Source organism: Pezoporus wallicus, unplaced genomic scaffold (assembly GCF_028554395.1).
Source record: "Pezoporus wallicus isolate ANWC-B61680 ecotype Strahan unplaced genomic scaffold, APGP_CSIRO_Pwel_v1 contig_2384, whole genome shotgun sequence".
Classification (NCBI taxonomy): Eukaryota; Metazoa; Chordata; class Aves; order Psittaciformes; family Psittacidae; genus Pezoporus; species Pezoporus wallicus.
The window spans coordinates 9,330,677-9,357,177 of record NW_026640488.1 but is presented as its reverse complement, the minus strand read 5'-3'; the positions used below and the strand labels follow the sequence as shown (position 1 = coordinate 9,357,177).

Here is a 26,501-nt window from a genome sequence, read left to right as displayed (position 1 = left end):
CCCAAATAAGCCCTCCCCGCGCCCCCAGCGGTGTCATCTTCCCTTCCAGGGGCAGACCCTTCAGGGCGCCCCTCGTTGTCCCCGGTCCCGCCCCGCCGGCCTTCGCAAGCCACGGCGCTGCGGGGGGACGGCCGTGTCCAGCCCCCGCCTTGCCACCCCGCCCGCCCCGCGCCGTCGGGGCCGCAGCACCCCCCGCTCCCGGGATGCGGTCGGCTGCGGGGTGCCGGCTGCTGGCAGGAGCCGGGGCCAGGCGGGCGGAGCGGTGGGCTCCTGCCGCCGCCGCGGCTGGGATTAGGCGGCCACTCTGCTGCGATGCGGAGCGGCGGGGCGGGCGCGGCGGGGACCAGCGGGAAGGCGCAAGGCGCCGCAGGCAGCTAGGCGGGCGGCGGGCGCGGGGCTGCCGGAGCTCTCCAGGGTGCTTAGGACGCTCCTGCCCGCGAGGAGCAGCTCAGCTCCGCGCAGAACCGAGCCGAGCCCCGGAGCACTTCTGATGCCTCGGACACCACCGCTCCAGGGCTCCGCTGAGCCTCCGAGCAGCATGGCCCGGATTAGGTACCTCCGAGCGGCTGTGTCGGGATTTTACCTGTGGGAAGCAGCGGTACTGCTCAGGTGAGTTACCCTCGGGGAAGCAAAAGTCCCCCCGCCGGTTTCTCCGGGCGGCTGAAATACCCCGGACTGACTTGGAGGGCGACCCCGGTCACCGCTTTTCCTCACCACTAACGCCCGGCCGGCTAACCTGCGGCAGCCAGACTGTGGGCACAGGAGCTACATGCATGGGGTCTACGCTTCGCAAATGACTTTGTAACATTGCACTGACTCGAATTAGATTTCACATTTTGCGAGCTGAGGGCTGTGCTTGCCCTTCACCTGTACGTAGTAAGGGTTTCCCTATTTTATCACTGGTTTTTTTAATCACTGTGAATTGTAACATTAGTGATCTTGAAATTCTTCAGGTGCAAAGTGTCTATATGTAAAAGTTATGGAAGATAATCTGATTTGGGAACATATAGACTTCTTTTTACTGTCAGTTCTTTTCAGTAAAATAAAAATCAAGGATTGCGTTAGGTCAGAGAAGTCTTATACAGGAACAGAAAGATGATAGCTGAGTGAACAGAGGATATGGTCTGCAGGATTTTCCTTGAGAGGGAAAGCGTTTGCTGTACTACTAGTAGCCTAGGATTTGTATTGTGAAAGATAGCAACAGATCCATAAATTATGACCTGAGTAGAAAACTGAGGTTCATATGTTTTTTCTACTTTCTGCCCAGCAGACTTTTGCTAGCTGAAGTAATGCTATGATTTCAATGCAAGCATTTTTTTGATACATAGCTCTGGAATTGTGATGACAACAGACTGAAATAAACTTAAGTCCTCTGTTTAAAGATAAAGGAAACCTTAAAAAGAAAAATCAGACATGTGAAGAAGCAGAGTTCAATATCATTGTTCATTCAATGCTGATGCAGAGTTAGCCATGCTTGTTATCAACAGAGTCTAGCTCTGGATCACAATAAACAGACTGTGGCATACAACATGACAATTCTGGGCTATTTTAAGAATCACATTGTTACTTGACAAAGATAAGAAAGAAAACTTATATTTGAAAAGTGGTTCTCCAGGGAGACTTCAGGGATTATACATGTAAGATATCTATAACCTCAAAGTTAAAGTAGTAGCATGTAGCAGCCCACAAGGACGGCACACTTCACAGCTGCCCACAGGTTTTTAGCAAGTCTTTCCTTTTGAAGTTAGTTTAATGGCCTGTTTTGTATCAACGTAGCTAAATAGTTTATAATTTTTTTTTTATTGTAACTGTGCTAAAATAAAGAGATTTTAAGAAACTGGGTCACATGGTAGGGATTAATTGATGCTGGGAGGAAAGAGTAAATGCATATTACAGTTTAGATTTTTACAGTTATTTGAGTATTTAATGTTCAAAATAGTAGTGTAGTGTAGGCAATGCAAGCTACGTGCTATTATTATTCTATTTCAATGTACTTACACAACTTATTTTTCCTTGGTGTATTACTTAAATGTCACCCTACTGTGGAATGATTCAACCTTTATTTTAATCATATAATAACGCATATTATATTCCAAGTGAAAAAAAGAAAAAATTTTAAAGTCAGTGTTGGAAAACATACATATATTTTGCATCACATAATTCCGTACTACTATGAAATTGTTTCAAGCTGCATACAGGCATCTTATTTTGCATACGTTCAAATTATTCTGTTCAGTGATCAAGCAACTGTTGCATTGCACTAGTCTTCTGCTCTTAAATTGTCATTTTATCACAGTAAACACAGTCACTGGTGCACAAAGACTATGTATTGTGAGAAAGACTTCAGAAAGCTGCTCAGAACTTATGTATATCTTTGGTATGTATCTCTATATAGAGACTGCTGGTGATTTTAGGTCTAGCAGTATTACCTGAGATACATGAGCCAGTTCAAGACACACAAGAGTCTTCTCCATGCTTTGAAATGGAAAAAGCATTAAAAAAAGGGGGGGGGGGGGGGGAAAGGGTTTAAATAATAAACCCTTTAAAATTCCCAAGCTTCCTGAAGCCATTAATTTTATTTCTTTTCCAACTGAAGTAATGTGAAATTATTTCCATTGGAGCAAAGGGAACAGGGAATAGTACAATGCTGCTTTCACTCTCTATAGGACTATAGATTTCAGCCTTAGCACGTATATAGCCCCATCTGTGAGAAGATGGATATGCTTGGAATTTCTAGGAAAAAACAAACCTTGTGGTTTGTTTTATCAGATATTATAAAAAAATAATGTACCTTTTTTTGCACCTTGTAACAGTAACACTTTTCTATTCTTCATTAACAAGCACTCAAGGATGTGTGAGAAGACTGAATGAATCTAACAGGAAAAACTTTCAATTCTTATCAAACAGCCCTGAGGCTCTTTAAAGTTATTGTTTAAATGATATGTCTGTAAAAATAGACATTAAGTTTTATTTTCAGTACAAGTCAGATGAAAGTATAAAGTTACAAGCTTGCTACTTTAAAGTTTCAGGATTGGCGTGTTTCACAAGATGAAACTGCACCCAATTCATTTATTTTTTTAATAAATTTTTCACCTCACATCTAAAGGCTTTTCAAGTTGAAACGACAGAAACAAGATATATATTGATCATTGTAGGATCTAATTATCAATTTGATTAATTTAATTATGGAAGACTTATGGAAAGAATAAAACACTGTCAATACTCTTTCATAATATTGTTCATGTTTTTAATACAATGTCTTAGATAAATAGTGTACTTATTGATAATATCTTAATAGATTTTAGACATAAAACGCAAGGGTCTAAGAACTCTATTACATTTTCAGGGATATATCTGAGAACTGAGAGAAGAGCCATGCTCAGACACAAAATAAAAAACAGTATTATTTTTAATAACTGGCTGGCCAAGCCCCAGTGTGATATTAAGAACAGGGTGGAGACATAAAATTAAATGTGAAAGGTGGGGAAAATAATTTAATGGAGTTTAAGAATAGGTTCTCACAAAAGAAGGAAAACAAATACTTCTAAGATATGCTATGAAGTTATAATAATCTCTAAGACCAAATATTCCTCTGAGTTTTCATTAATGTAATAGTGCTCACAAAAATTCATTTGCATTTACTTGGATTCTGACAGGTCACACTGCAAGCTAGATTATATGTGTAGTCAAATAGCTTTATGACAGCTCTTGAGCTTGCATAGGCACCAGCATAGGTCTGTTAGAACTACATTCTCAGGGAATTTTCACGGATTCTGCTTTCTCCTTAAAGAGTATAATATTGGTATTTTACATGTAGACCTGTGCATGGGAAAGCATAGGATGAAAAGGGAGGTGGCACTATAAAGATGCAAAATAGATTCTCCCTATGATATTTCTTTAGTTATCTATATTAGCATAGACCATGAAACATGCCATGATTAAATTAGTTCCTCTTTCCTTGTTCTTATCATTACTCCATCAGCCTTATATTGAAGGAAACAGTACCACAGACACAGCTAGTTGCACTTAGAGACCAGATTCTTCTGAAAAAAACTTCCATGTAACCTAACTCTGGGGCATGCCTGAGCTCACAGTTAACTGATTTTGAAATTATTCTTGCATTACATTGGAAATTGTTTTCAGATGAATAGCTTTAAGAAACAGAAGTCAATATCCTTTAAGCCAGCATTAGTTCCTCCAAATAATGAAAGAAAAAGAAATGACAGCTAAAAAATATTAAATCTGACATATCAAATCAAACAACTTTGAAAATAAAAATTTTCAGATGTTATAAAAAGACTTCAGTAGCTTATTATTATGTTAAGAATTATACTTACAATACTATTCAAGAAACAAAACTGTCTGTTAAAATCAGGATGTGAACAAATTAGCATGGATGTCTTAAAGGCAATATAGTAATTCAAGATGAGAGCACTGAGGCACAGTACCTTTCCTCATCAGCCCAGATTTAATTTGAAAACATAGTTTTCTGTGGGATAAATCAGTCAACAGGTTCCACGTCCTAATGAAAAAGATCTGCTATGTCTCAGGGAGCAGCAAGGAAAAGGAAGGTGATCTGGGAGTTCAGGCTCAGAGCAAGACAGGCAGGAGCAGGATCCTGCCAACAAAGTCTGCAGTCCCAAAGCCCCTGTGCAGGAACAGAGCAGATCCAGTCCAGACAACCATTCAGACTGAGAGACAAGATGAGTAGTGATGAGGTAGGTCCAAGGTCAAGCCCAAAAGTCAGGTCAGAAGGTTAGAATAGGAAGATACAAGGCTGGGTAAAGGTATACTTGCACAGTAGCTTGTGTAGAGTCCAAGAGGACCTCCCAAGAAATCCTGAAGGAGAAATAACAAAAAAAATAAATAAAAAAAAAAAAAAAAAAAAAAAAAAAAAAAAAAAAAAAAAAAAACAAAAAAAAAAACCAAAAATGACATCAACGAAACCACAACCCCAAACAAATAAATAAAAAAAGCTCCTGAGAGGAGTAAACCCCTGCTGAGGCTTATATGACTTTTTGTCAAACAGCTTTGCTTCAATGACGTGCTGCCAAGCTGGATTCCTACTGTGACCAGGTAGCCAAACCCCTGTGATGGAGAAAATGTGCTCAGGGTCCTTGCAAAATATTAAGGGGAAGAGCATCTGGATTCCCTTGGAGAATGTATCCATATGCAGGCATTTTACTTCCCAAAACTCAGATAACGAGAAAGTGTGTGCGGGGGGGGGGGGGGGGGTTGGTAGCCAAAAAATGTAATTCAAATATCAACTATACCAGTGAAAGCACTGAAATCCTTTTGAACCAAATAGCAGTTTTGTCATAAGTAGGAATTTGATCAAAATTTTTAAAATCCATTTCATATCTATAATTTAAAAGTTATGTGTATATTTTTGAGTTTATAACATTATAAACTGTAAGAAATATGAATAACAATGACATTTCAATTAGAAACATGAATCTTTTAATTCTTACTGTGCTAGTGGCATTTTCTTACTTTTCAACCTCTTCTAATTCATTCTTAGCCAATTGATGCTAACAGCAACTGAAAGCAAGTAATACTGTGAGTTAAGTGCTATGCTTCTCTATGATGAAAAATGCAATAGCTTCTCTATCAGATTAGTCTTGTCCAGATAGCCTAGGAATCATGACAATTAGAGAAAATGAAAATTTTTATAAGATTAAATCTTCTTGTTTTAACAGATTTAGAATGCAAGCTTCAAATGACCTTACTGGGTATTATGTAATAATACCTATAGGGAATTATTCCAGCAAATCAGCTTTTCTCAAGTAATGAACAATGAAGAGCCCTTGTGTGTGGTGTTGCATCTTCTCCTTTTATTACTTTTCCTACTGATCTTTAAGATATTTATTGGAAGAATCAGTAAAAGGAGATAGGAACTAAAAAGGAGTAGCTTTACTTTCACTGGTATGTAGGCGTTGTGGACAGATCAAGTAAAAGGCATCTTTTTGAGAATATCAACTACCAGCAAAAAGGGAACATCTCAGAGAACAGGAAAAGACACAGCTAGAAACTATGTGCAACAAGAATGGAGGCCTAAAGCAGAAAAATGAGAAGAGCACCAGGAAGCAGAACAGTCTTCACAGTAAAGTTAAGAGAAAAAAAGGTGAAAATATTTTATGCTATACTTTTTTCTAGCACAGGTTCTAGTCCTTATTTTGTATGGCTTCTGAAAGAATATGATCCTCCCTGACTGATGTTTTTAGGTGCTGTGTCAATACAAATGCTATGTAGTGAGATTAAAAAAGAAAGAATGAAGGAAAAAAGTACCAAAGTAAACAGCATATGGTTATAAAATTAGAAAAGAATGTATTTTATTATTAGTCTTTCAGGCAGCTGTCTAATGAATTGCTCCAACATTATTCAACAGCAAACAGGTAATAATTCTTAGTCTATACTGCACTGGACTTTCTACATAACAAAAACTTCGTCTATACTTTTCTTATGCCATGTACCACCATGAGACCATACCACCCTCTAGAACATACAAAATGAGCAGGGACAAGTGGGGAGTGCCAGGGACATTTGCATGTAGGAAGTTCCCTAAGGAAGATCAGCCCTCTTCAATATTATTATTACTGACGTTTCTGTTTGGTGAAATGGAACATTAAAGAAATGCAGTTTCCACGGGAAACAGTTTGAGACCACAGAAAATGTAGAAATGTTCAAGAAGGCTCTGGCCTGTGATAATCTCGTGGTGAGTGATGGACTGTTGGAATACTGGAGCTACACAAGTGGTGGGGCTCCTGTCTAACACAGATCAACGGCTATAGGAAAAAGCAAGCCAGCAGGTTATCCTGAGACTGTTTAAGTGAAACAATAAAGTGAGTAGAAAGCAAATGCAGGAGTATTAAATAATCTCAAACTGTGAGGTGGAGTGCTATTAACCTTTACATGACTTTCACAGATGAAACTAATCTAGGAAGGATATCATAAGCAGAAACAGTACAGCTATGACATTTTAAAAAGCAAACTTTTTGCCTCTTCCTGATTAAAATTCAAGCTGCAGTTATAACTACATAACCTTCTGTCTTAATATTTTGCCTTTTGTTGCATTCCATCTTTGCTATAAAATATGCATAAAAATACATTTGATATAAAAAATATTGCAATACGCTACTCATCTCACCATTGCCCAAGGCTTCACATACTGTGCACAGTTTGCATAAGACTCCACTATGTCTAGAATTTATCTCCAGTTTCTTACAAAATACTTTTTTCTCCCTTTCAGGCTTTTGAGAGGTAAAAAATGAGTCTAGTGTAATTCTACCTATGATCTCTCAGGATCCACAAGCACCAGAATATATAATTTCCCAGATGACTTTCTATAAAACTGGCTAATCTAATTATCTAGTTTTTACTTACAATTAATTAACTTAAATTTCACAACTACCTACTCAGCAGAAATGCCCAGAACATACAGTTATACCAGTATGATTCTTCAAAAGTTTGGATATTAAAATTATTATTACTTTATATCTTAGTGGGAGACTGCAGAGCTCATGGACTTTTTTGTGAAAAGTTGGTTTATAATGTTCTGGGGTAAAATGGGGCTTGAATGTTAAAAAGATCCTAAGGTTTTCTCCTGCTGAAGTGTTTGATTTCATAAAGTTGTGGAAACTGCACTGTTATCTGTTAGATTCAGTAACGTACAGGAGCATCCATGCCCTGGGCATGTGTAGGCTAAGACATATTCATCTGCAGAGAGCAACTAAACTTCCAGTTTTGTGAGCAACATGTCTGCTGGCTAAGGGTGCCCTACTAGGTAAATAAAATAAATGTCACAAAGCAGTAATTTGTTGGCAAAAGTAAGGTAAAACTTTTAATTTTTTGAAGGGAAAAACAAAGGTTTTGAAATCAGTCAGGACTAAAGCACTAACTTCACACATCTAAACTATGACTACATTATTCCAAGGTAAATGTTAATTCCGTGCCTAAGCATGTACACAATATCTCCATGAAGGGATGCTCATCTTAGCAGTTTTCCCTGATGCTCTTAGGTCAGATCCATTACCTCTGACGCAGCAGCATTAGAACTAAAGTCAAAATGGACAGATTTCAGCATCAAAACTGGACTAAATCCCATAAAAGACTTTTTTTGAAACCCATAGTGTGTTTTCTCATTGCTTTATACCGACAGAAAGAATGCTGGATGTAATTTTTTGGGTGTTTGTTTTTTTTTTATAAAAGAGGAAGCAGATTTATCTGCAGAGTTTTCAAGATTTCTTAGAGTTTGTTTTAACTCTTAATTTGTAAGAGTTAAAGTAAAATAAACTATTTTCTGTTTTGCTGCAGATCTTGCATGCTAAATATTGGATGCTTAATTGTTTTCAACTTAATATTGTAATTTTTTACTACACAATGTGAATATGAAATGCACCCACTGGAAAGAATAACCATGATTACAAAAAGTACAATACACTAGAGAAATGGAATAAAAAATTATATTTGAAAAGAGTTTCTCATATATGCATTAAAATTTTACCTCCAAAAGTTATCCCAAGCTTCTAACACTGTGCAAGTTATATCTAACTCTTTATGTATTTTTATTGCTCCTATACACTGATCTTTGGATGTAAGAGTACTCAGATTTTCATCTCTAATAAAAATCTGAGCATAAATGCACTTTTTCAGATTCCTTAAGTAATGGTTAACAGAATGTCCTTTTCCATCCTTCTTAACAGTGGTGACTCCTCAGGAGGTGAAGTGTCTTGCATATCATAAAGGCTACAACAGCATTTGGGGATGTCCTCTATGCCTTAGTGGTCGCACAGGGATGAGGAGGGGGGAAGGTAGTGTACCTGCAGTACATAAGGCTCCCCACCCAGCCTACTTAGTATATGCAGGGGGGCAGAGGGGGATGAGCACACATCATGATCTGTCCTTCACCCAGCATATTTCCACTTCTTTATAGGAAGCTTAGAAGCATCAGGTGATAATTAATGGTGGTGCTGGATATGTTGTACTGGTATAGCAAAGACAAAATATGCATCTAAGGGGAAGTTTAAACAACATTTTCTGTGTGTAAAAAAGAATGTATGTAGCTGACCAGGATAATTGTGGTGGAAATATGAAAGGCTAGAAGCACTGTTTTTTTTACCTTCATATTATTTTCTCTGACTTATTCAATAAGGAATATGCTTCAGTGCATGCATTAGGGATGCTGGGGTCTGTCACTATGTGGCATGAATCCTGCCACTCCCATCATCACCCTGAAGCTCAACCCTGTAGTCTTATACTGAATTATTATAGTGTTGTTTCTAACAGGAATACCAAAAAGGAAAAAAATTAGGTAATCCATATACCTCATGTAAATTAACACGGTTGATTGAACATCACCATTTCTGTCTCACAGAAAATTCCAAAGCCCTGAAAATATTGTGTTGCTTTTTCAATGCACAAAGGAAGTCTAAGTTGCAAAAAGCAGGAAAAACTCTCTGACAATTCTGGGGGTGGGGGAAGATGTTCAGAGAAGTTTTTGAAAATTAGAGTCCAAACCCTCAAGTTCAGTTGCTATGAACATTAGAAAGCTGATGGTGGCTGACAAAATGGAAGGGACACAAGAATATTCCACACAAGCCTGCCAGCATTACATTAAAACAGCATTGAAACAGATATGTTTCTGTAAAGCACTATTTCAAGAAAGCAGTATTTTTTCTACTAGAAATATTTTGGCTTAATGGAAAATTCTTAACCAATAGTAATAACACAGTATCTACACTATAATTAGCTGACTAATTAAATTTAATGAGAAGTGTTTTGGGAGAGAACTTTATATAGCACTGGGTTCTATTTACTGATCAGTTTTGACTTGTCTGGGTTGTAGGCCTGTTTGTTGAAACATTTTATTTTCAGGCAAGTGACTCTTTAGGATATATTCAGCTTTTTTTTTAACTGAAATTATATCTTATCAAACTTATTTTGGAGATAAAGTCTCATTCTGAGCAGCTATCTGACATGCCCACTGAAGATACAGAACAACACTCTTGTACTGATACAAGCAGATCTTTCTTCAGGCAAATGGAATAGTATTTAATTGAATTGCGCTTCAGTCACCACAAACCCTAAGGTTTTAATTCAAAATAATTTTTTTATCTAGCTTTGATAAATCTCAACCATTTCATTCTACTGTTTTTCCATGAATATTTTTATGAATAATAAAAGAATTGCTTGAGAAGAGACATATTGAAGAAACCCAGTTTTTAGTTTCAGTTATGGTTTTCAACTCATAAATTGGACTTTTAAAAGTAAAACAAGGCAAAGGAGGAACAGAAGACTTAGGACATTCTAAATGGTCATTAAATATGGTTACAACAAATATCTTTTTTTTCCTACAGACCTACAGTTCATGGGACACTGTTGCTGTTATATTGAGTCAGAGTAAAACAACCTAGTGGATGCAAAGTAAGCTGTCGGGGCAATGCCACAATAATACTAAAAAATCTAGGCAGTGAATTATAACTAGAAGTCACAGTAATATGCATCTCTGAAATTTAAAGGACATATGCTGTATCCAAAATACAGGATCAGCCAAGGAGCTATAATCTGTAGAATTCTGTTTTCAGTATTCACAAGTTGTTCCTAGATTTGCAAAGAGTTTGCCTTGGGAAAAAATAGTTTGACGTTTTTAGTCTGGCAAAAGTCTTTTTTTAATTAATTCTGCTTTCAACCCGATGTTGCCTCATTGACACCAGTTGAATTGCTATTCATATGCTGGTGAAAGACATCAGCTAGTTCCTGCACAAATTAATCACAAAAATAAATGTAATTATTCAGCTTTGGTATGCATTTATAGAAGGACATCTGGTTTATAAAAGATAATATCCTGAAATTATTTTACTTGGTCATTTTTTCAATCTATCCATTATTCCAGTAACTTTTCTTTGTTATTCAGTGAATATACAAATTATTCATTATACTGAGATAGCAATGCAAGTTCAGACTACCATAAATTTGAGATTTACAATTTACAGTTCCCATTTTCAAAGATATTCTATTCATTTTAGAAAAGTATTATCTGTCTTAAAAAAAAAAAAAGTGTTAATTGAATTTGGGAAGATCTGACTATCTTTAATTAAAAAATAAGTTAAAATATCTTAAGAAAATTCAAATGCCCTATGGATGAAATTGGCAACAATAAAGTTGTCTTAAATAAGAAAACAAAATTAGAGGGACAACCTGTAGTTTATTGAATCCACATCTTAACTAGAAAGCCATGCCCATAGGATCATAAAGAATGCTGACAAATTAGTTTTCTTCCTTTACCCTAAGAGGTTATTTTTGTTCCAAGAAGCTGTTAGTAAGGCATTGTGCTTTACGTACTGTCACAAACAAAAACAAGTATATGTAAATTTAGCCTTATCTGGAATATAAAGCCCTCTGACCTGTAGAATGATGACCAGGTCACAGTGACTTAATCAGAAGATTTAAGACCCCATTATTCTCTATCTTTCATTTCTGTTAAGGAAAGATGAAAGACTCTACAGTAATCCAAAACTTTTTTAAGCTATAGTCCATAAAGCAAATAAGGTATAAGCATTGTACCATTTCACTTCCATGACAAACGTGACTGAGGAATTCTCAACTTTATTAAGAAAAGGAAAAAATTATGACACCATAAGGGATCAGGAACATCATAAAATAATACTTGCAACTGTTGTCTACCTTGCAAATAGCACCAAAAAAGCTATGTTACTTCAGTCACTGAAACAGAAAAAATTAACTTTTACAAATCTGAAAGGACATTTTTAATAGTTGCATTGAGATGCAATTCTATATATTCTTCATGTAATTTTAATTTCTAGCTATTAAAATAATAAAGAATGGATAACAGTGATCTTAAAATGGAAATTGTTTCACATAAAAACTGTTACTGTGACTGAAAATGTGTTCTGATGTAACACTACTTATCTTTGTAGCATTATATTGAAAAATTAATATGTCCATTCAAATTTATTTAAAATAAGAGGAAAAAAGGGCAACTAGAAATATCTACAAGAAAATCAGTAAAAAATCTAATCACATAAAATATTTAATTTTTTCCTGAGGATTTTTATCAGAAAAGACCTCTTTAAGATCTTGGTGATGCAACACTTCTGGTCCTGTTGAAGTGCCAGGTTTTTTCTCTGGCAAACGTGAGTTAAGAGTTCTGTGCTTCTCCCTGATATGATAATTATTGTTATCTAAAACATTAGAGGATAGGAAAAGCTGAATTTTCATTGCATTAGGAACTGACAACTTCATGACCTACAGGAAATAAAATAAATTTCATTTTTAATTAGCAAGAACCACTTTTTCCATTTTAACAGAAATAATAGGAAATTTGGAATCTCAGCCTTTTTTGAAACATTGTAAACTTAATTCTTTCTTCATATACTCTCTTTAGATTTAGTACCCTCTTCCACTACTCTTTCACCACTAGAAACTCACTTTTCATTTTTCTTCTTATCTTTTTTGGTCCCTCAGAATTAAATTAATTTATTCACCAGTAAAGCTCGAGTAGATTTTTTTTGTGTTAGAATAGAAAGGTGTTGGAAGGAAATTATGTCCTTGCATTAACCTTGAACTGTAGAACTCTGACAGAGTTCATAGCTTTCCAGAATGGCCCTGGCTTTTCATGAATCAATATTGCTGATGAATAGCCTCCAGTAAGAGAAGTGTACTTGTCTTCTGTGAAGGATTTTAATTTCCAGCAGAGCGAAGAGACTGCTTTAAAATTTTATTGCATATTGGCTGCCTGCAGTTTTTCCTTTCCTTATGAGTGTGTAATTAATTTCCTTCAGCTTCTCTTCAAAGATTTTTAATGTAAAGTGCATTTAAAACATTCAATCATCAGCTGGACAGAATGGACCATAAACATAAGATCCAATTGCTCCAGGGGTTTAGCCACACTTGCTGTCTGAGAGAATAAGCCAAGCAATGAAATGAAAGAGCTACTGGACCACCATAACATATGCAAAGCATCATATAACAGCTCTCTAGCATGCATTGTAAGATGAAATACAAAATTTCTATCGCTGAATGGCTACGATGGATTGTGTCTGAGATAGAAGAAATAATTTACGATCAGATGAGAAAAATCAAAACCAAATAAGAGATGTTAATATACTTGTTAATATAAAGACAAGTATATTTACTTTCAAGGTAAAATACATAGGTAGTTTAGCGATGGAAGAAAATGAACATACCATCAGATTCAAAGAAAAGAATTTCTTCCTTAAATCTAACCTGAACTTCCCCTGTTTAAGTTTAAACCCCTTACCCCTTGTCCTACCACTACATACCTTGATGAAGAGTCTATACACACTAAAGCTATTTTTAAGAATCCACCTTGAAGATGAAAAGTTTGAAAGACAGGAAAAATCACTGAAAACCAGTACTTTCTGTAGCACACAAATGATATAAAAGTCACAAAGGCAGTACAATTGACGTTAACTTTGAAAATGTACTTTTAAAAATAAAGCTTTGGTAAAAGCGTACTGAAGTTTGGGACAAATAGTGAAGGGACAGCTTATGAGAAGGAATATGGTGACTCTTCAAAAAAACATGGGAAAGCAATCTGATTTTTGTAGCTTTAAATGTTTTAAAGAACAAAACATTTGTAGAGGTTGTGAAATGGAAAATTTTTTTTAAGAGTTTTTCTCAATCATTTTCTTTTGGAGGAAGGGAAGAGAGTGAGGTTTTCTCTCACAAACATGCCTACTTTAAATAGACATTTCAGAAGCAGATTCATGATCCATGATTTTTCTTGCTAGCTAAATTGCCAGCTGCTACATGAGGTCTCCCATTTAAATTCTGTAGATGTTGGTGCTCTGGCTGTATAGCTATGCTAACTTTGGTAGGTTTTTTTCCAGAGCTCTGTGGTTGTAATTATTTTAAATACATAAAAGAATCAGCAATAATGCAAACATATCCTCATCTGAGGGGTTAGAAGTGAGTCCCATCACCTGCAATTGCAGTCATACATGTCACAGCATCATTATTACTTCCATCTTGAAACAACATGGGGACTTTCTATCTCTACTCATAGTGCTAAACTATTCCTGAACTGAAGCGCCTCACTAGTTGAAAGGCTTTTAATTCATGATCTAAATTTATCCCTGGCCTCTTCATATCCATTTGCTTTCATGACAGTGTTATCTTTTAGTTTAAAATTCTCTCCTCTTTGCAGGGGCATGTCATTCATAGAACACCAGTTTGTTTTTTCCTAGTAGTGGTCAATCTCTGATATTTTAAGATGTCTGCAGTTTATGGAAATCTCAAGTGCAGTTTTCATTCTTAGTTCCATAATGTGCAAGGAGCTGATGCTCATGCAACTGTTTGGTAAGTCAAATAACTAGCTATGAAAGGAATTGAGCAAAATGGGCTAACATTATCACATATAAACTGCAACCCAGATTACACGTTACAGTACAGGCAACTACAAGCCTGCAACCCAGTCCAAGTATAGAAGGGCCCTGAGAAGACACAATTTTCCACTTTGAACTATGTCCATTTTATCCGTTCCTTAAGATTTTCAAGTCCAGAAAGTGTCTTTTGGCAATCTGATTATTTCTGCATGATATTTGTAATGTCTACTCTGAATTTAGTCTGCTTTTATATAATATATTATAGGTCATTCCTTTTCACCAAGCTAGTATACATGAAAAACAATACTTATATTTTGCTGAATTGTTTCTTCCAGAAAGCTGTACTGTCTTGGCCAGTACAATTTGGTCTTCTGTTAAGTTACTTTTACTATTAAACTATTAAACTGCTCGCCTAAATTCCCATTTGAATTTGTCTGTTTCTCATTGATTTTTGTTCTGCCTTTCTTCTTCAGATCAATGCCCAGCATTTTCTGCCCCTTTGAGGTATTTACACTTCAATGTTATTTTTCAATCTTCTTTTTGATAAACTAAACAGGTCAATCTCTTAAAGTCTCTTACTTTAAGATTTCCCTAACTCTCAGAGCTTTAGTGGCTTTGTTCAGTACCTTCATAAATGTCTTAATGTCCTTTTAAACCTTGGACAAGGAATTTGATGCAATATGCAAGAACTAGTTTCATCAATATCATATAAAATAGTAAGTGAACATAATGCTTCTACTCTCGATATTTCCACACTATTGGATAACACAGTAGTGCAGTGAGAACTTTACCACAATAGTGCTGAGTTCTTCAACATGAATTATGAACCCTTCTTCAGACTCAGCTGCTTTTTCCAACTCTGCCCACACTCCCAATTCGTCTATCATCTCTTAACATCCTTCCTTTGTTTATTTTAAACTATTCTACTTAAATGGACAGAATGTAGGATATGGGTTATTTTATTGGCCTCCTCAATATTTATAAATTATTTATTTATTTATTTTCAACTCTTAGTCTTAAACCATTGATAATTTTGTTTTTCCTTTCCAGATGGTAGATGGCAGTGCTGAACACCATTCTTACTATGACTCCCTACAATATCTTTTTGTCTAGAATTTAGGATGTGGGTGCTGTTCTAGACAAGCCGCATCTTGGCTGTGATGGGCTGCTTTTCATTGTCTAACATTTTTATCCCAATATAAATGTCTTCAGCTTGACCTAACAGTTTCAGACTCAAATATGATTTTCGGTAGGTCATGCACTGTGGCAGACATGTTTTTCTATCTCAGTCCATGAAACTTCAATGGCAGTCTTGAAGGTACGGCGTAAAGCTAAACTCTCCTCAGATTTTAAGTGAACACTTATTTAACAGACAGAATAGACCAAAGACAAGAGTAATTATAGACGTGGTGATTCCAATTCCAATTTAGAAATTTATGAACAATCTATAAATATGCAAATCAACTCACACATAGAATAGAATAAACACTAGATAACAAATTAAGCAGAAGGATTTCAGTTCTCTGTTTTCAGTTGATATTATTATTTAGAAATTGAACTGAGTTTTAATTAAAATATGAGTTAACCACAACATTCTAGAGGTTTCTATGTTCATATTCTGTGCATGTCCAAGTTTGTAATACTCAAGACTTAATATGACATAATTGCTAATTTAAGATATTAAATCCAAAGTTCACATTTGAAGACAGATATTTTTTAGCAGACCTTCTAAATGGAGTTTGCTGTAAAACTGTAACTTCTCATGTCCTGAGTAACACAGTGTTTGGAGGAAAAAAATTACATTCCTAGTCTGCAGTTAACATTGCATCTGCATACACACATACCTGTATGAAATTTTCCCATTTTGGAACTCCATCCATTGCTAACAAGCAAAGTCCAGCATAGGTTTTTTACATGTTAGAAAATTCCTAAGGATTTTAGGGTTTTCCCTGGGCTTACTTCTAAACAAAAGCATTTTTAAGCACTTCTAAAAAAAGTGAATTGGCAATAATAAGAGACAGCCAAGCAGGTAAGAAGTCAGAAGAAATGGGAAAAGCTCTTTATCTTTTTTGAGACTGCAAAAGCCATGAATGGTTTTATTTGCATTGTGTATCACAATGTTACTCAGAAATTTATATGTGTATATATATATATATATATATATGTATTTGCTGACTGTATTGTTTTTTCAATGCATTGGCCAGCACTCAAGTAAGGGTTCCACAATAACAGTCTTTTTCATTGGGTCCACATGGCTGATTGCACTGCCAATACTCTTCTCACTTAGCATGTGTGGAGCACACTTTAGAATGTCAGTGAGAGTTCTGTATGCATATGGAGAGGAGGCTATATGAGATGACATTTGCCATGTGGCCCTGAGATAAAAATTTTGCCCTAAATTTTGCCCCTAATTCCTTCAGTAAGTTGGTTTTATTCCACTGCGGCAGGTACTTTTTTTTTTTTACAGAAAAATAACCTCTAAGACACAGATAAAGAATACCATTTGCCAAGAGACTGTTTAATATGTAGAGTTACGTTTAAATATCAATATAAAACATCAGCTGAACAAAAATTGGTGTAGCAGTACTATTCCATGAAAGACAAATAAACTAGATTGGAAAAGACCTTGAAAATCATAAGGTCCAGCCTTTACCCTAGGACTGCCAAGACCACCAATAAGCCATGTCACCAATGGCCTCATCTACACATTTTTTTGAAAACTTCCAGGGATGGTGATTCCACTATGTCCTTACTATTTTCTTTCTCATCTGGACTTCTGTTACACCACACCCAGTTAAAAAAGATTCATTACAGCATAGACTCCAAATTATGACATTCCACATGCACAGCTTTTGTGTAGATGACATAGTTTAACTACGTGATGATGAAATGACTACCATTGACTGAAAGTCTTATTAATCTACAAAATCCTGAAGAAGAGGTAACAGCAACCTATAACTAAGCAGCTTAACAAAATAAAATTTACACATAAAAAAACAGATAGGAAAAGCATTTATTTGTTACTACTATTCTTGAAGTATAAACTAACTGGAAAGGCAATCTTAGCTTTGCTATTTTCTTGTTCATACAGAAAGTAAATTACAAAATCTCTAACAAAATTTCATTTGTTTGTTTGTTTGCTTTTCCTTGCTGTTAGCTTGGTAGCCACAAAGGAAACAGACAGTGCAAGATCGCGCAGCATGCCGATGTCGCCATCTGATTTCCTGGACAAGCTAATGGGAAGGATGTCAGGCTACGATGCAAGAATCAGACCAAATTTCAAAGGTAATTTCAAATCTAAACTTTTAGTTTTTCAGTATTTCAATATTCCTTCTCACACAAATGCAGTTCCTGAAATAAGTATGAAAACTAAGAAGTACACTCACTGAAAAAAAAACAAACAAAAAAAAAAGCCTTCTTTTGCCTTTCTTTGTTGTGACAGTTCATTTCAGCAGTAATATTCTCTATTTCTGTCATTTTTACAGCTTTCCAAATACAGACCTTTTTCAAAATTAACCTATCACTAGGTTTCAATTGTCTAATACAATTAATTTTTTTTTCTTTTTAGGGTTTAGTGGTTTTTGTTTGGGTTTTTTTGGTTTGGTTCAGTTTGGTTTTTTGTTGTTTTTTTTCTTTTTGTGGTGGTGGTGGGTGGTTTTTTTTCTAACTTTTTTTATAATTTTTTGACATCTCCAACTCCCAGAAATGTAAGTGGTTATGACTCTATTTGCTAGTGTTGTCAGAATTTGTCCAGATTGATTCAAAAAGACCAAGTTGTTTGCCAAAGTACTTCCTCACAGTAAGCTATAATCAGTTGGTGCTGTGTATATACAGTTATTAACCAGGATTTAATGCAGCTGGAAATGTTTTGCTTTTAATAAGTTAGTGGTGTTGATATTTCTCAGAAAATGATAAATGTGCACTGGAAATTCAAACACATCAGTAAGCGATTTACAACAGTGATCAATATCCCAAGCAACCACACAGTATAAGTCCCTTGGACTCTCCTTGCCAGAACTACTTTGAAGGATGTTCTGGTTCCTGGCTTCCTGGAGGGCTCAACAATACCAAATTTTTTGAAAGTAATGTAAAACACTCCATTTCTAATTTTTTTTTTCTTGTTTGAATGGTAGCTCTTACTTTATTTTTCCTCCTTATTAAAGTTACCTTGACTTGTTGCCACAGTATATTCTTTAGCATGCAAACTGCAGGTTCAACCTAAGGTAAAGTTTTGCTGGGCAGAAGACCTCAGGCAAAGTCTAAACCCTGCAGTTTTTCTTCTTTCTTCTTTGTGTTTCCTGAAGACCTGCATACAGGCGTTTAAAAGTGAGTTTACAGCTTAGGAGTTGATTTAGAGATTGGATTTTGGAGATTGCCATGGACATCATGCAATCACAGTGTTCTGATGGAGCTACAGTGAAGAACAGGCAGATGATTTAAAGACTAGCAAATTCAATACAGTACTTCTTGAAAGTATAATTCAAAAAACTTAGAAACTTGTTTTGTAACAATTGAAATTTAAAGAGACAAAACCTAATTTGACATTGTTCTTTTTCAAAAAGTGCACGTTCTAAATCTTCTAGACAGCTACACACTTTGAACAAATCTGCCCAGAATGATTCAGACCTATCACTAAGAATAAGTATCTCCTTCAGTGACTTTGTCACTTTCTGGTGGCAAGTGTTGGGGTTTAATGCCTTTTTGAATTTGTAATGTGGCAACAATTTTAAAGAAACAGAATGAGTACTAATAAGAGAATTCAGCCAATAATTTTAAACAATTTATTCTTCCAGTAAAATTCCTACTTAGACAAGATCTTTAACTACTGATTTTAGTCATAGATAACTTTGGTCAATAACATGTAATTATTTTGTCTGAATGCCCTGCTTTTGGATAAGGAATTCTGCATATCTGTTCTTGTTCAGCAGAAATAATAGAGAAGACTGTTGGTATTTATTTAGCTATGGAATAAAACCAGAAATTTAAGAAACCTTGCAAAATCTTTGTTCTAGCCACAAATTATTTACTTTACCCAGTAGATCAAACCTATATAAAGATGCTTCTCTTCTTACTCAGCTGTCCCACATCCCAGACTCTCTGTTTCTTATAAATATGAGAAATACTTTATCGCCTTTCAAATTTGGACACAATTATGTAATCCATGTGTAAAAACTGTCATGGCCTCAAGATGCTCAGAATTAATCTGATACAGAAGAGGTGTTATAATTTTAAATCTATATAGCCCAGATCACAACACTGATAACAACGTGTTAATTTTGGAAACGTGGAAATTTTGGGATTTACATAGGAAAGTGTAAAGCATTCCTTGCCTTTGTATTGCCAAAAAGTACTCACCTAAACATTAGTTTAGGAGCTTCTTAAACCAAGATTTAATTTAAAAAAATAAATTAGATAAATATGTTCATCCCATCACTTCTGGAAGCAGTTTTGGCCTTTCAATGCAGATCCATGGGGTAACGCACCAGCAATCACCTTGCAGTTTGAAAAATCACTATTTATTCCTAAAAGCAAGTAACTTTAAAGCAAAAGGCACCGTCTTTCATTTAAGACTAACATCTTTAAAGACCCTTTGAAAAAAAATCATGTTGAAAAGTTATTAAAACTCCAAATAAACTAGTTTAATTAATTTAATTATATACTACAATTCAAGTTAATACTTATTTAATCTTATTAGACTGCCTTTACTCATGCGCTCATCAGCTCTTTCAGGGAGTTTCAGTAGATCTGAGAGACACTATTTCAGCAAAAATACTATTAATCCACACCTGTTAATCACAATAGTTGTCCTAATTTCTACCAGTTTGGCTGGTACAGAGGTAAGGTTTACAGGGATAAAGCTCATTGTCAATGTCATCCACTATCACACCTGAAGTCTGATTAGCTTTTTTAATTCAAGTTACACTTGCTTCCGCTGATAACAAAACTGATGCAGGTTATAGCTGACTCAAAGTGATTTATATTTCCACACTTTTACAAAGATTTTGTTATTGCCTGGCTTGATATCACCTCAGCCTGTCAGTTTGTCCTGATCACTTAGTCTGAAACATCTTCTACAGTCCTCATTCAAATCTTCCATCAGAATAGCTACAGTACTTGACACAGCAATTGGGGACAAAAGATGCTCAAAGACTTAGTTTTTCTCTTCTGACCTTCTTCACTTTCATGGATACTTTTAATCATCTTTTCTTGAATTCACCTTCCAGATGTTGGCAGGATTCTATTTTTAACTCCTTGCAGATAGTTATCACTGTTAGCATTTGTGTGTCTAGTGAGTGTCAGCTCTGTTTTTTTCTCCTTGTCTTTAATCTGTGTTCCATATGTCTGAGTTCCTGTGTTTGAATATGACTTCCAGTTATAACAGCTTCATTTGTGTTTCTTTTTAATATGTTTTGGGAAGTTCTTTTTTACTCTCAGCACAGTATCTTTAAATAATCTCTAAATCATTTGTAAGCTGGTTTTAGCTTCTCCTTTTGCACTGTTTTTAACTAGATGTTAACTATACTGTTGTAATACTGCTTTTGAAATTAAGCATTGTAGTGATTTATGGCTTTTTCTTTATAAAAGCAACTATGTTTTTTGATATAGCACACTTATACCTCAAAGCATAGTAATAATTTAAACAAGGTAGTACCATACCAAATTTGAAATGATGACAAACACTATAACATGAAAATGCTTTAAAAGAAAGCTGTGTTGCAAAGAAATAATCTAACATAGCCAAGAAGTACAATTTTCTCCCTGACAGTTTTTATTGACTCTGCCTTTGTTCATCTCCCCTGCTTTTTCTTTTCCCCTTGATCCTTTTCGGGAGCTGTCTATGTTAAGCTTTTACTGAATTCTAAGAAATACTGAATATGCTCAAGAACAGCTCTAAATAATTAACTGGATATCAAAGTGAAAGTAGTGTCAAAGTGACTGCAGATCAATACCTCCTTACTTGAGAATTCTGTTCCATGGGATGCAGTCTTGCGTATTACAGTGACTGAAGTACACGTAGTGATGTTTTGTTGAAATTGCTACACAGTATTTCAAAACAATTATTGCTGTGAAGAAAGAAGAATGTTTCAAATTTTTTCCTATTGGCAGAATTTTTAATGGATGTTCTGGATCTTCAAGTATTTAATATTGAGTTCATTGGTCACATTAGATTTTTTTAGTTGCAAAGCCTCAACAGTTGCAGGGAAGATGTTTCTTCAATGACCCTAAAAAGAAATATTATGTAAGGGTTTGTAAAACCAATCCTCAAATTCCAGATACAAATCTTTCATTACTAGTGGCTGCTTAAAACTACAAAAAGAAACCAGGTTCTCCAATCCTGAACTGGATTATTGGTATAGAAGAATATTAAAGGGCAAGAGGGTGATCAAAAAACCTTGTAATGGAAAAATCTTGTTTCTGCTGCACAGAGATTGAAAATGATAAGATTTAATGGACAAATTAACATGCTCTACCACCATGCCATTTTTATAGAGACTTTCAGAGAAATAATTTAAAACCTTTTCCATGAAGAGACAATTCATTGTTCAGTTATCATAATGACTGCGCTGCCACTACTGATTCATCACACATGCAAGATAAGACAGAACAGTTGCCTGAAGACTCATGGTAACAGAAAATTCAGTTTAAACAGATTATTAACCGTTTTGTGAATTTGAGACGAATGAGAATAGAATCTTTCTTTCTTATCCACTTTTTTTCCTGTAAGCAGTAGACATAAGAGCAGAAATGTATTTCTGTTACCAATGATGACAGATAACATTAAAGGTAGCAGATGCCTTGAGTGAAGGCTATTTTTATCCCTAATTGTTGTGAGAAGCGCATACACTGCTTGCTGAAACACCCATGAAAACCTGGGTTACTATATATTTCAAACAGGTGCTGTTTTTTTTTCTTTTTTTGCACAGAAACATCTGTGCAAGTTAATAATCAACTTTGTCTCTTTTTATTATTGCTAAAACTGTCCAGTCAAGTAGCCTACCTTAGAGAAAAATCAAAAAGAAATTTATTAGGAACTATTCAATTTGTGCACTAAATGAGTTGTGCATGTAGCATTATTTCATCCTAATTAAATTTTTTAAAAATCATATTTTTTTATATTTTATAGTCAGTCAGTAAGGTAAAGGAACTGTTTTTTTGTTTCTTTTGCAGGCCCTCCAGTTAATGTCACATGCAACATATTTATAAACAGCTTTGGATCCATTGCAGAGACAACCATGGTAAGATATTTTACCTCAAGCAGTGATTAAAGTTCAAATTAAATGTGCTCAATGAGCTCAAAAGCTAGCTAAGGCTTCTCTTCACCTGGAACTAAATGAAGAAGGAAATCCACTTCTAAGAACAGAAGTGAGAACACTTAATTTGGCAACTGATTCTTTCAAACAGAAAATTCATCATTATACCATCAAACACACAAGTAAAGCCAAGGGTTGGCTTTTTTTTCATAACTTTTATTTGATAATTGTAACAAACAATTTTCAACTAGATAGATATTAGTTTCTATAGTGTTACACTTTTCTAACCTCAAAAATGTCAATTCATTAAGTTGTTTTGTTAATAATATTTTATAATTTCATTATATACAGTGTATATAGGGATGTATACTTTATTTTAAAAGTCCTTCATCAATAGAGCTGTTGCACAGGCATATTAGAATAACTGAAATAGTGATCTAGTATATTATGAATTCTATGAGTGTGGTAAATATGCTTTTTGTATGTACAGTTATAATTTGTCTATTAAAGAAAGGCAGAAGATAGAGTTCAAGAAGACTGGAGATATTAAGAAAATAAGGAGAAAGAGAGGTTCAAGTCTAAAGAGAGTAAAACTAGATATTGAACTGTGAACTGACAAAGAAAACTTAGATAATATTACTTAACATGTAAAATATACATGCTAATAACTTGGAGCACAGATTTACTCTTTAAAAATTGGTGAAAGAGGTGATATGGGCATTCTTTCCCCATAAAAAAACCTCATATATTTTGAAGAAAGGCAAACAAATACCTTTGAAAATAGTTAGATAGTAATTTGGGGACAAAGAGGTTTAAAATATAGAGAGATGAAGGAAAAACTATGAGTCTGTAAGATCCAAATATAGTAAATATTCTGAAATCCCAACAGTTTCAGGGGTCAGGATACATACTTGGAATGACAGAAGAGACTAAAAATAATTGGTGTAGCCAAAAAAAAGAGGGAAGGGAATAATCCTAAGCAAAAGCCATCCTTCTCAATTACCAGTAAGAGCAAGAAAAGACCTTTGACTTTTGAATGTACCAAGAACCTATACTTAGAAAATCAATAACACAAATTCATAAAGTCAAATATTTATGCAACCCATATCCAAAGTGATAATCACAACTGCCTGACCTTTACCCACCTTGGAATATAGTGGTAGATGTTACTGAGAAAGGCAGATAATTTTTTCCAGGTAGAAAATTACTTTAATTTGTATTTGGGAGCCTTGCCAAATTGCAAATCCCAAACAGATTGACATGTCATCCGAGGAGATTTAGTCAGGTTAGACCAGAGGATTAAGCAATATCCACATGATTAGAATAGTGTTCCATAGCTGCTTTTCAATGGCTGAATGGGTGTATCTGGTACAAACCAGGAGACAGACCACGGGGTCAGTAAAACACAAAAATCCAGCAATTAGATTTCTATAAAAAGCATATTTAGAAATACAAAGTTGCTACCAGTTTAAAAAATTGTCCTGAATTTGGGAAGAGAATGCCTGAGTTCACATCTCAAGTGTGTTTTCTCTCTATGACCATAGAATTAGAAACATTTCCTTTAAGTGTTATTTAGTACAATACTTCTATTTTATAATGGTATTCAATTCTGTTCTGTGTTGCATTGAAAGTACATTAAAACAGTTGAGATGATAGACTACAGCCTGATCTGTAAAAAACAAGTAGTATGTTACAGAAGATACCAAACCCAGGCAGAAACACAGGGTTTTTCATTCGATCAATTATATGCATTCAAAAACTGAACAATTAAGTACAACCTTGACTTTAAGAGAAATGCTGCCTTTATGATGCTGGTATTCTGTGTATAATGTATTCACTGATACACAGTATGTTTCGTTTATGGTCAGCAGCTGTTGACTCCTCAGAAAAACAAATGCTTTTATGGAGATGGGACTTTCAGTCCTTTATTTTATTAGCTTTAACTTCTTCACAACTGAACATCTGAAGATGAATATCTTCTGAAAAACATGAACATCTGTCTATCTTAAAATTACAATCAAAACCATCTTTCATTATTTTGCAAGCTGAATTTCTGCATCGTTGAACAAAAGTCACTTCACTGCAGTTCAGTATTTTACCAATCGTCACTATGTTACTATTTATTTACTGTAGTTCTTAAAATTCAGGTAGCTGTGTTCTAACATTTATTCTAAATCTTTATGCATAAAACAAGTCATTAAAACAATCTCTTAGACTCAAAAAGAGTCAAATTCTTGATAAATACTTTTTTTTCCAAACTGTAAACAAAAGAGCTCAAGTAAGAAACAAGTGCAAAATAAAACCTGGCCACTAAGTGGTACCTTGAATTCTCACTGATATTTAAAACTACCAGCTGAATAATTAGCTTTCAAGAAGTCCGAATACACCAAGCCGCTATTGCGATTGCCCTTGGCGCTGTCGGTCTCTCTCCCAGTCTCTGGTTCTCTCACTGATGACCAAAATCTTTGGGCTCCCTCTGCTGCTTTGGCTATGTATAACACAGTAAAAACAGAAAAACAATGGGTTAAAAAAAAAACAAACCTGGATCAGCTGCAAAATAGCACGGTGCCAACTTTACATTATAGGACTCTATAGTTTGCAGTAAGGAAGAGGAATTTGTCAGTGCACAATGGGAACTTACAGCATGTGGCAGAAATCAGCTTTCAGTAAGTGCATTCTCTTAAACCCATACACACCTGGTCTAGCTATCAGGAGAGACAGCCAAACCAAAGCAGCTTAATTTGGCTTACAGCAGCTGGTAAACTCTGTAAATTGGTTCTTTCTTCTTTTGGAGGTTTGCTTGGGTGTTTTTTACATTTCTTTTGACTTATTTAGAGTATGGGTTACTGTTGGGAATTCATATTCCCTTTCTTTTTTCATAGTGTTGAAAAGGCATGCCACCTCTTGCTTAGGAATTTATGTCATGTACACTCTGAGGAGGCAGAGAAAAAGTAAACCACATAATCTAAAACTCCCTCAAACAAACTTTCCTGATGGGCACAAGTTAAGGTCCAGCCTTGCCAATCTTTCTGTGCTATTGAGCCAAATGGTAGTACCAGACCTGTACATGTCTGATGATATTCACAAAGCAAGTATTTTACAGTCATCCTCTAGTCAAGTAAAACTCTTGTTTAATCACATGTATAAGGGAAAATCTACATCCAGTCTTTCTTTCTTTACATGGTGCTACTATTACGCTTTTCTTCAATCAGAATTTTGAAATCTTAAAGAATATGAGATTAAATAAAAATGTGGAAGCCCAGCATAAAATTACTCTTTCATTATAGGAAATTAACATAAATAACAGAAATTAACATCTTGCATTTTCTATTTAAGATAGTGACCTACCGAAGTACACTTAACCTTAAAAATCTGATAAATCAATAGTATTGCTTGGTCATGTTAAATTTAAATGTATATTGTCAATGTGGGAATTGTATCCTACAGGAAACCAAATAATTTTCTTATTGGTACACTGGAACGGAAATTTCAGGCTTTATCACAACAGCCTCAAAAGCTTACAGAGGGTTTGGTGGGTTTTTTTGTAGCTCAAGCTGTGCTAACCTTGTATTTGCACTGTATCTCCGAATAAGCAGTGTCAACATAAAAAGAATATACTGTTCAGTTTTACAGGGTGAGAATAACACCAATGCCAACATTTTCAGCTACAAATATTTACAGACACAGTAAAGAATACATGGAGCAAAGGCTACAGAACAGTGAGCCTAAAGAGCAGATAGCAGGCCACACCAAAAAACCTTTTATTCTAGTAAATATGACTGACCAACTTCTGCAAGGTCTTCTGAATTTTAAAGGTCAGGAACAACACTTTGGTCTTAATCCAGATTTACAGCAGTATTTACCAAGTATATATTAATATGCT

At 35.2% G+C, this 26,501-nt stretch overlaps 1 protein-coding gene across 3 annotated transcripts in view; it reads left to right on the top strand.

Annotated features, from left to right (window-relative positions):
- The first annotated feature begins 485 nt into the window (after window positions 1–485).
- GLRA3 (glycine receptor alpha 3) overlaps window positions 486–26,501 on the top strand; it is a 74,252-nt gene continuing 48,236 nt past the window's right edge. For 2 of the 3 annotated variants that reach the window (XM_057419152.1, XM_057419154.1), the window contains exons 1-3: window positions 486–609; window positions 17,524–17,651; window positions 22,536–22,603. In XM_057419152.1, coding sequence (XP_057275135.1) covers window positions 491–609; window positions 17,524–17,651; window positions 22,536–22,603 — 315 coding nt within the window. In that variant the 5' untranslated portion in view covers window positions 486–490. Of the gene's footprint in view, window positions 610–14,841; window positions 14,871–17,523; window positions 17,652–22,535; window positions 22,604–26,501 lie in introns of those variants that run through there. The other variant, XM_057419153.1, reaches the window with a different exon arrangement.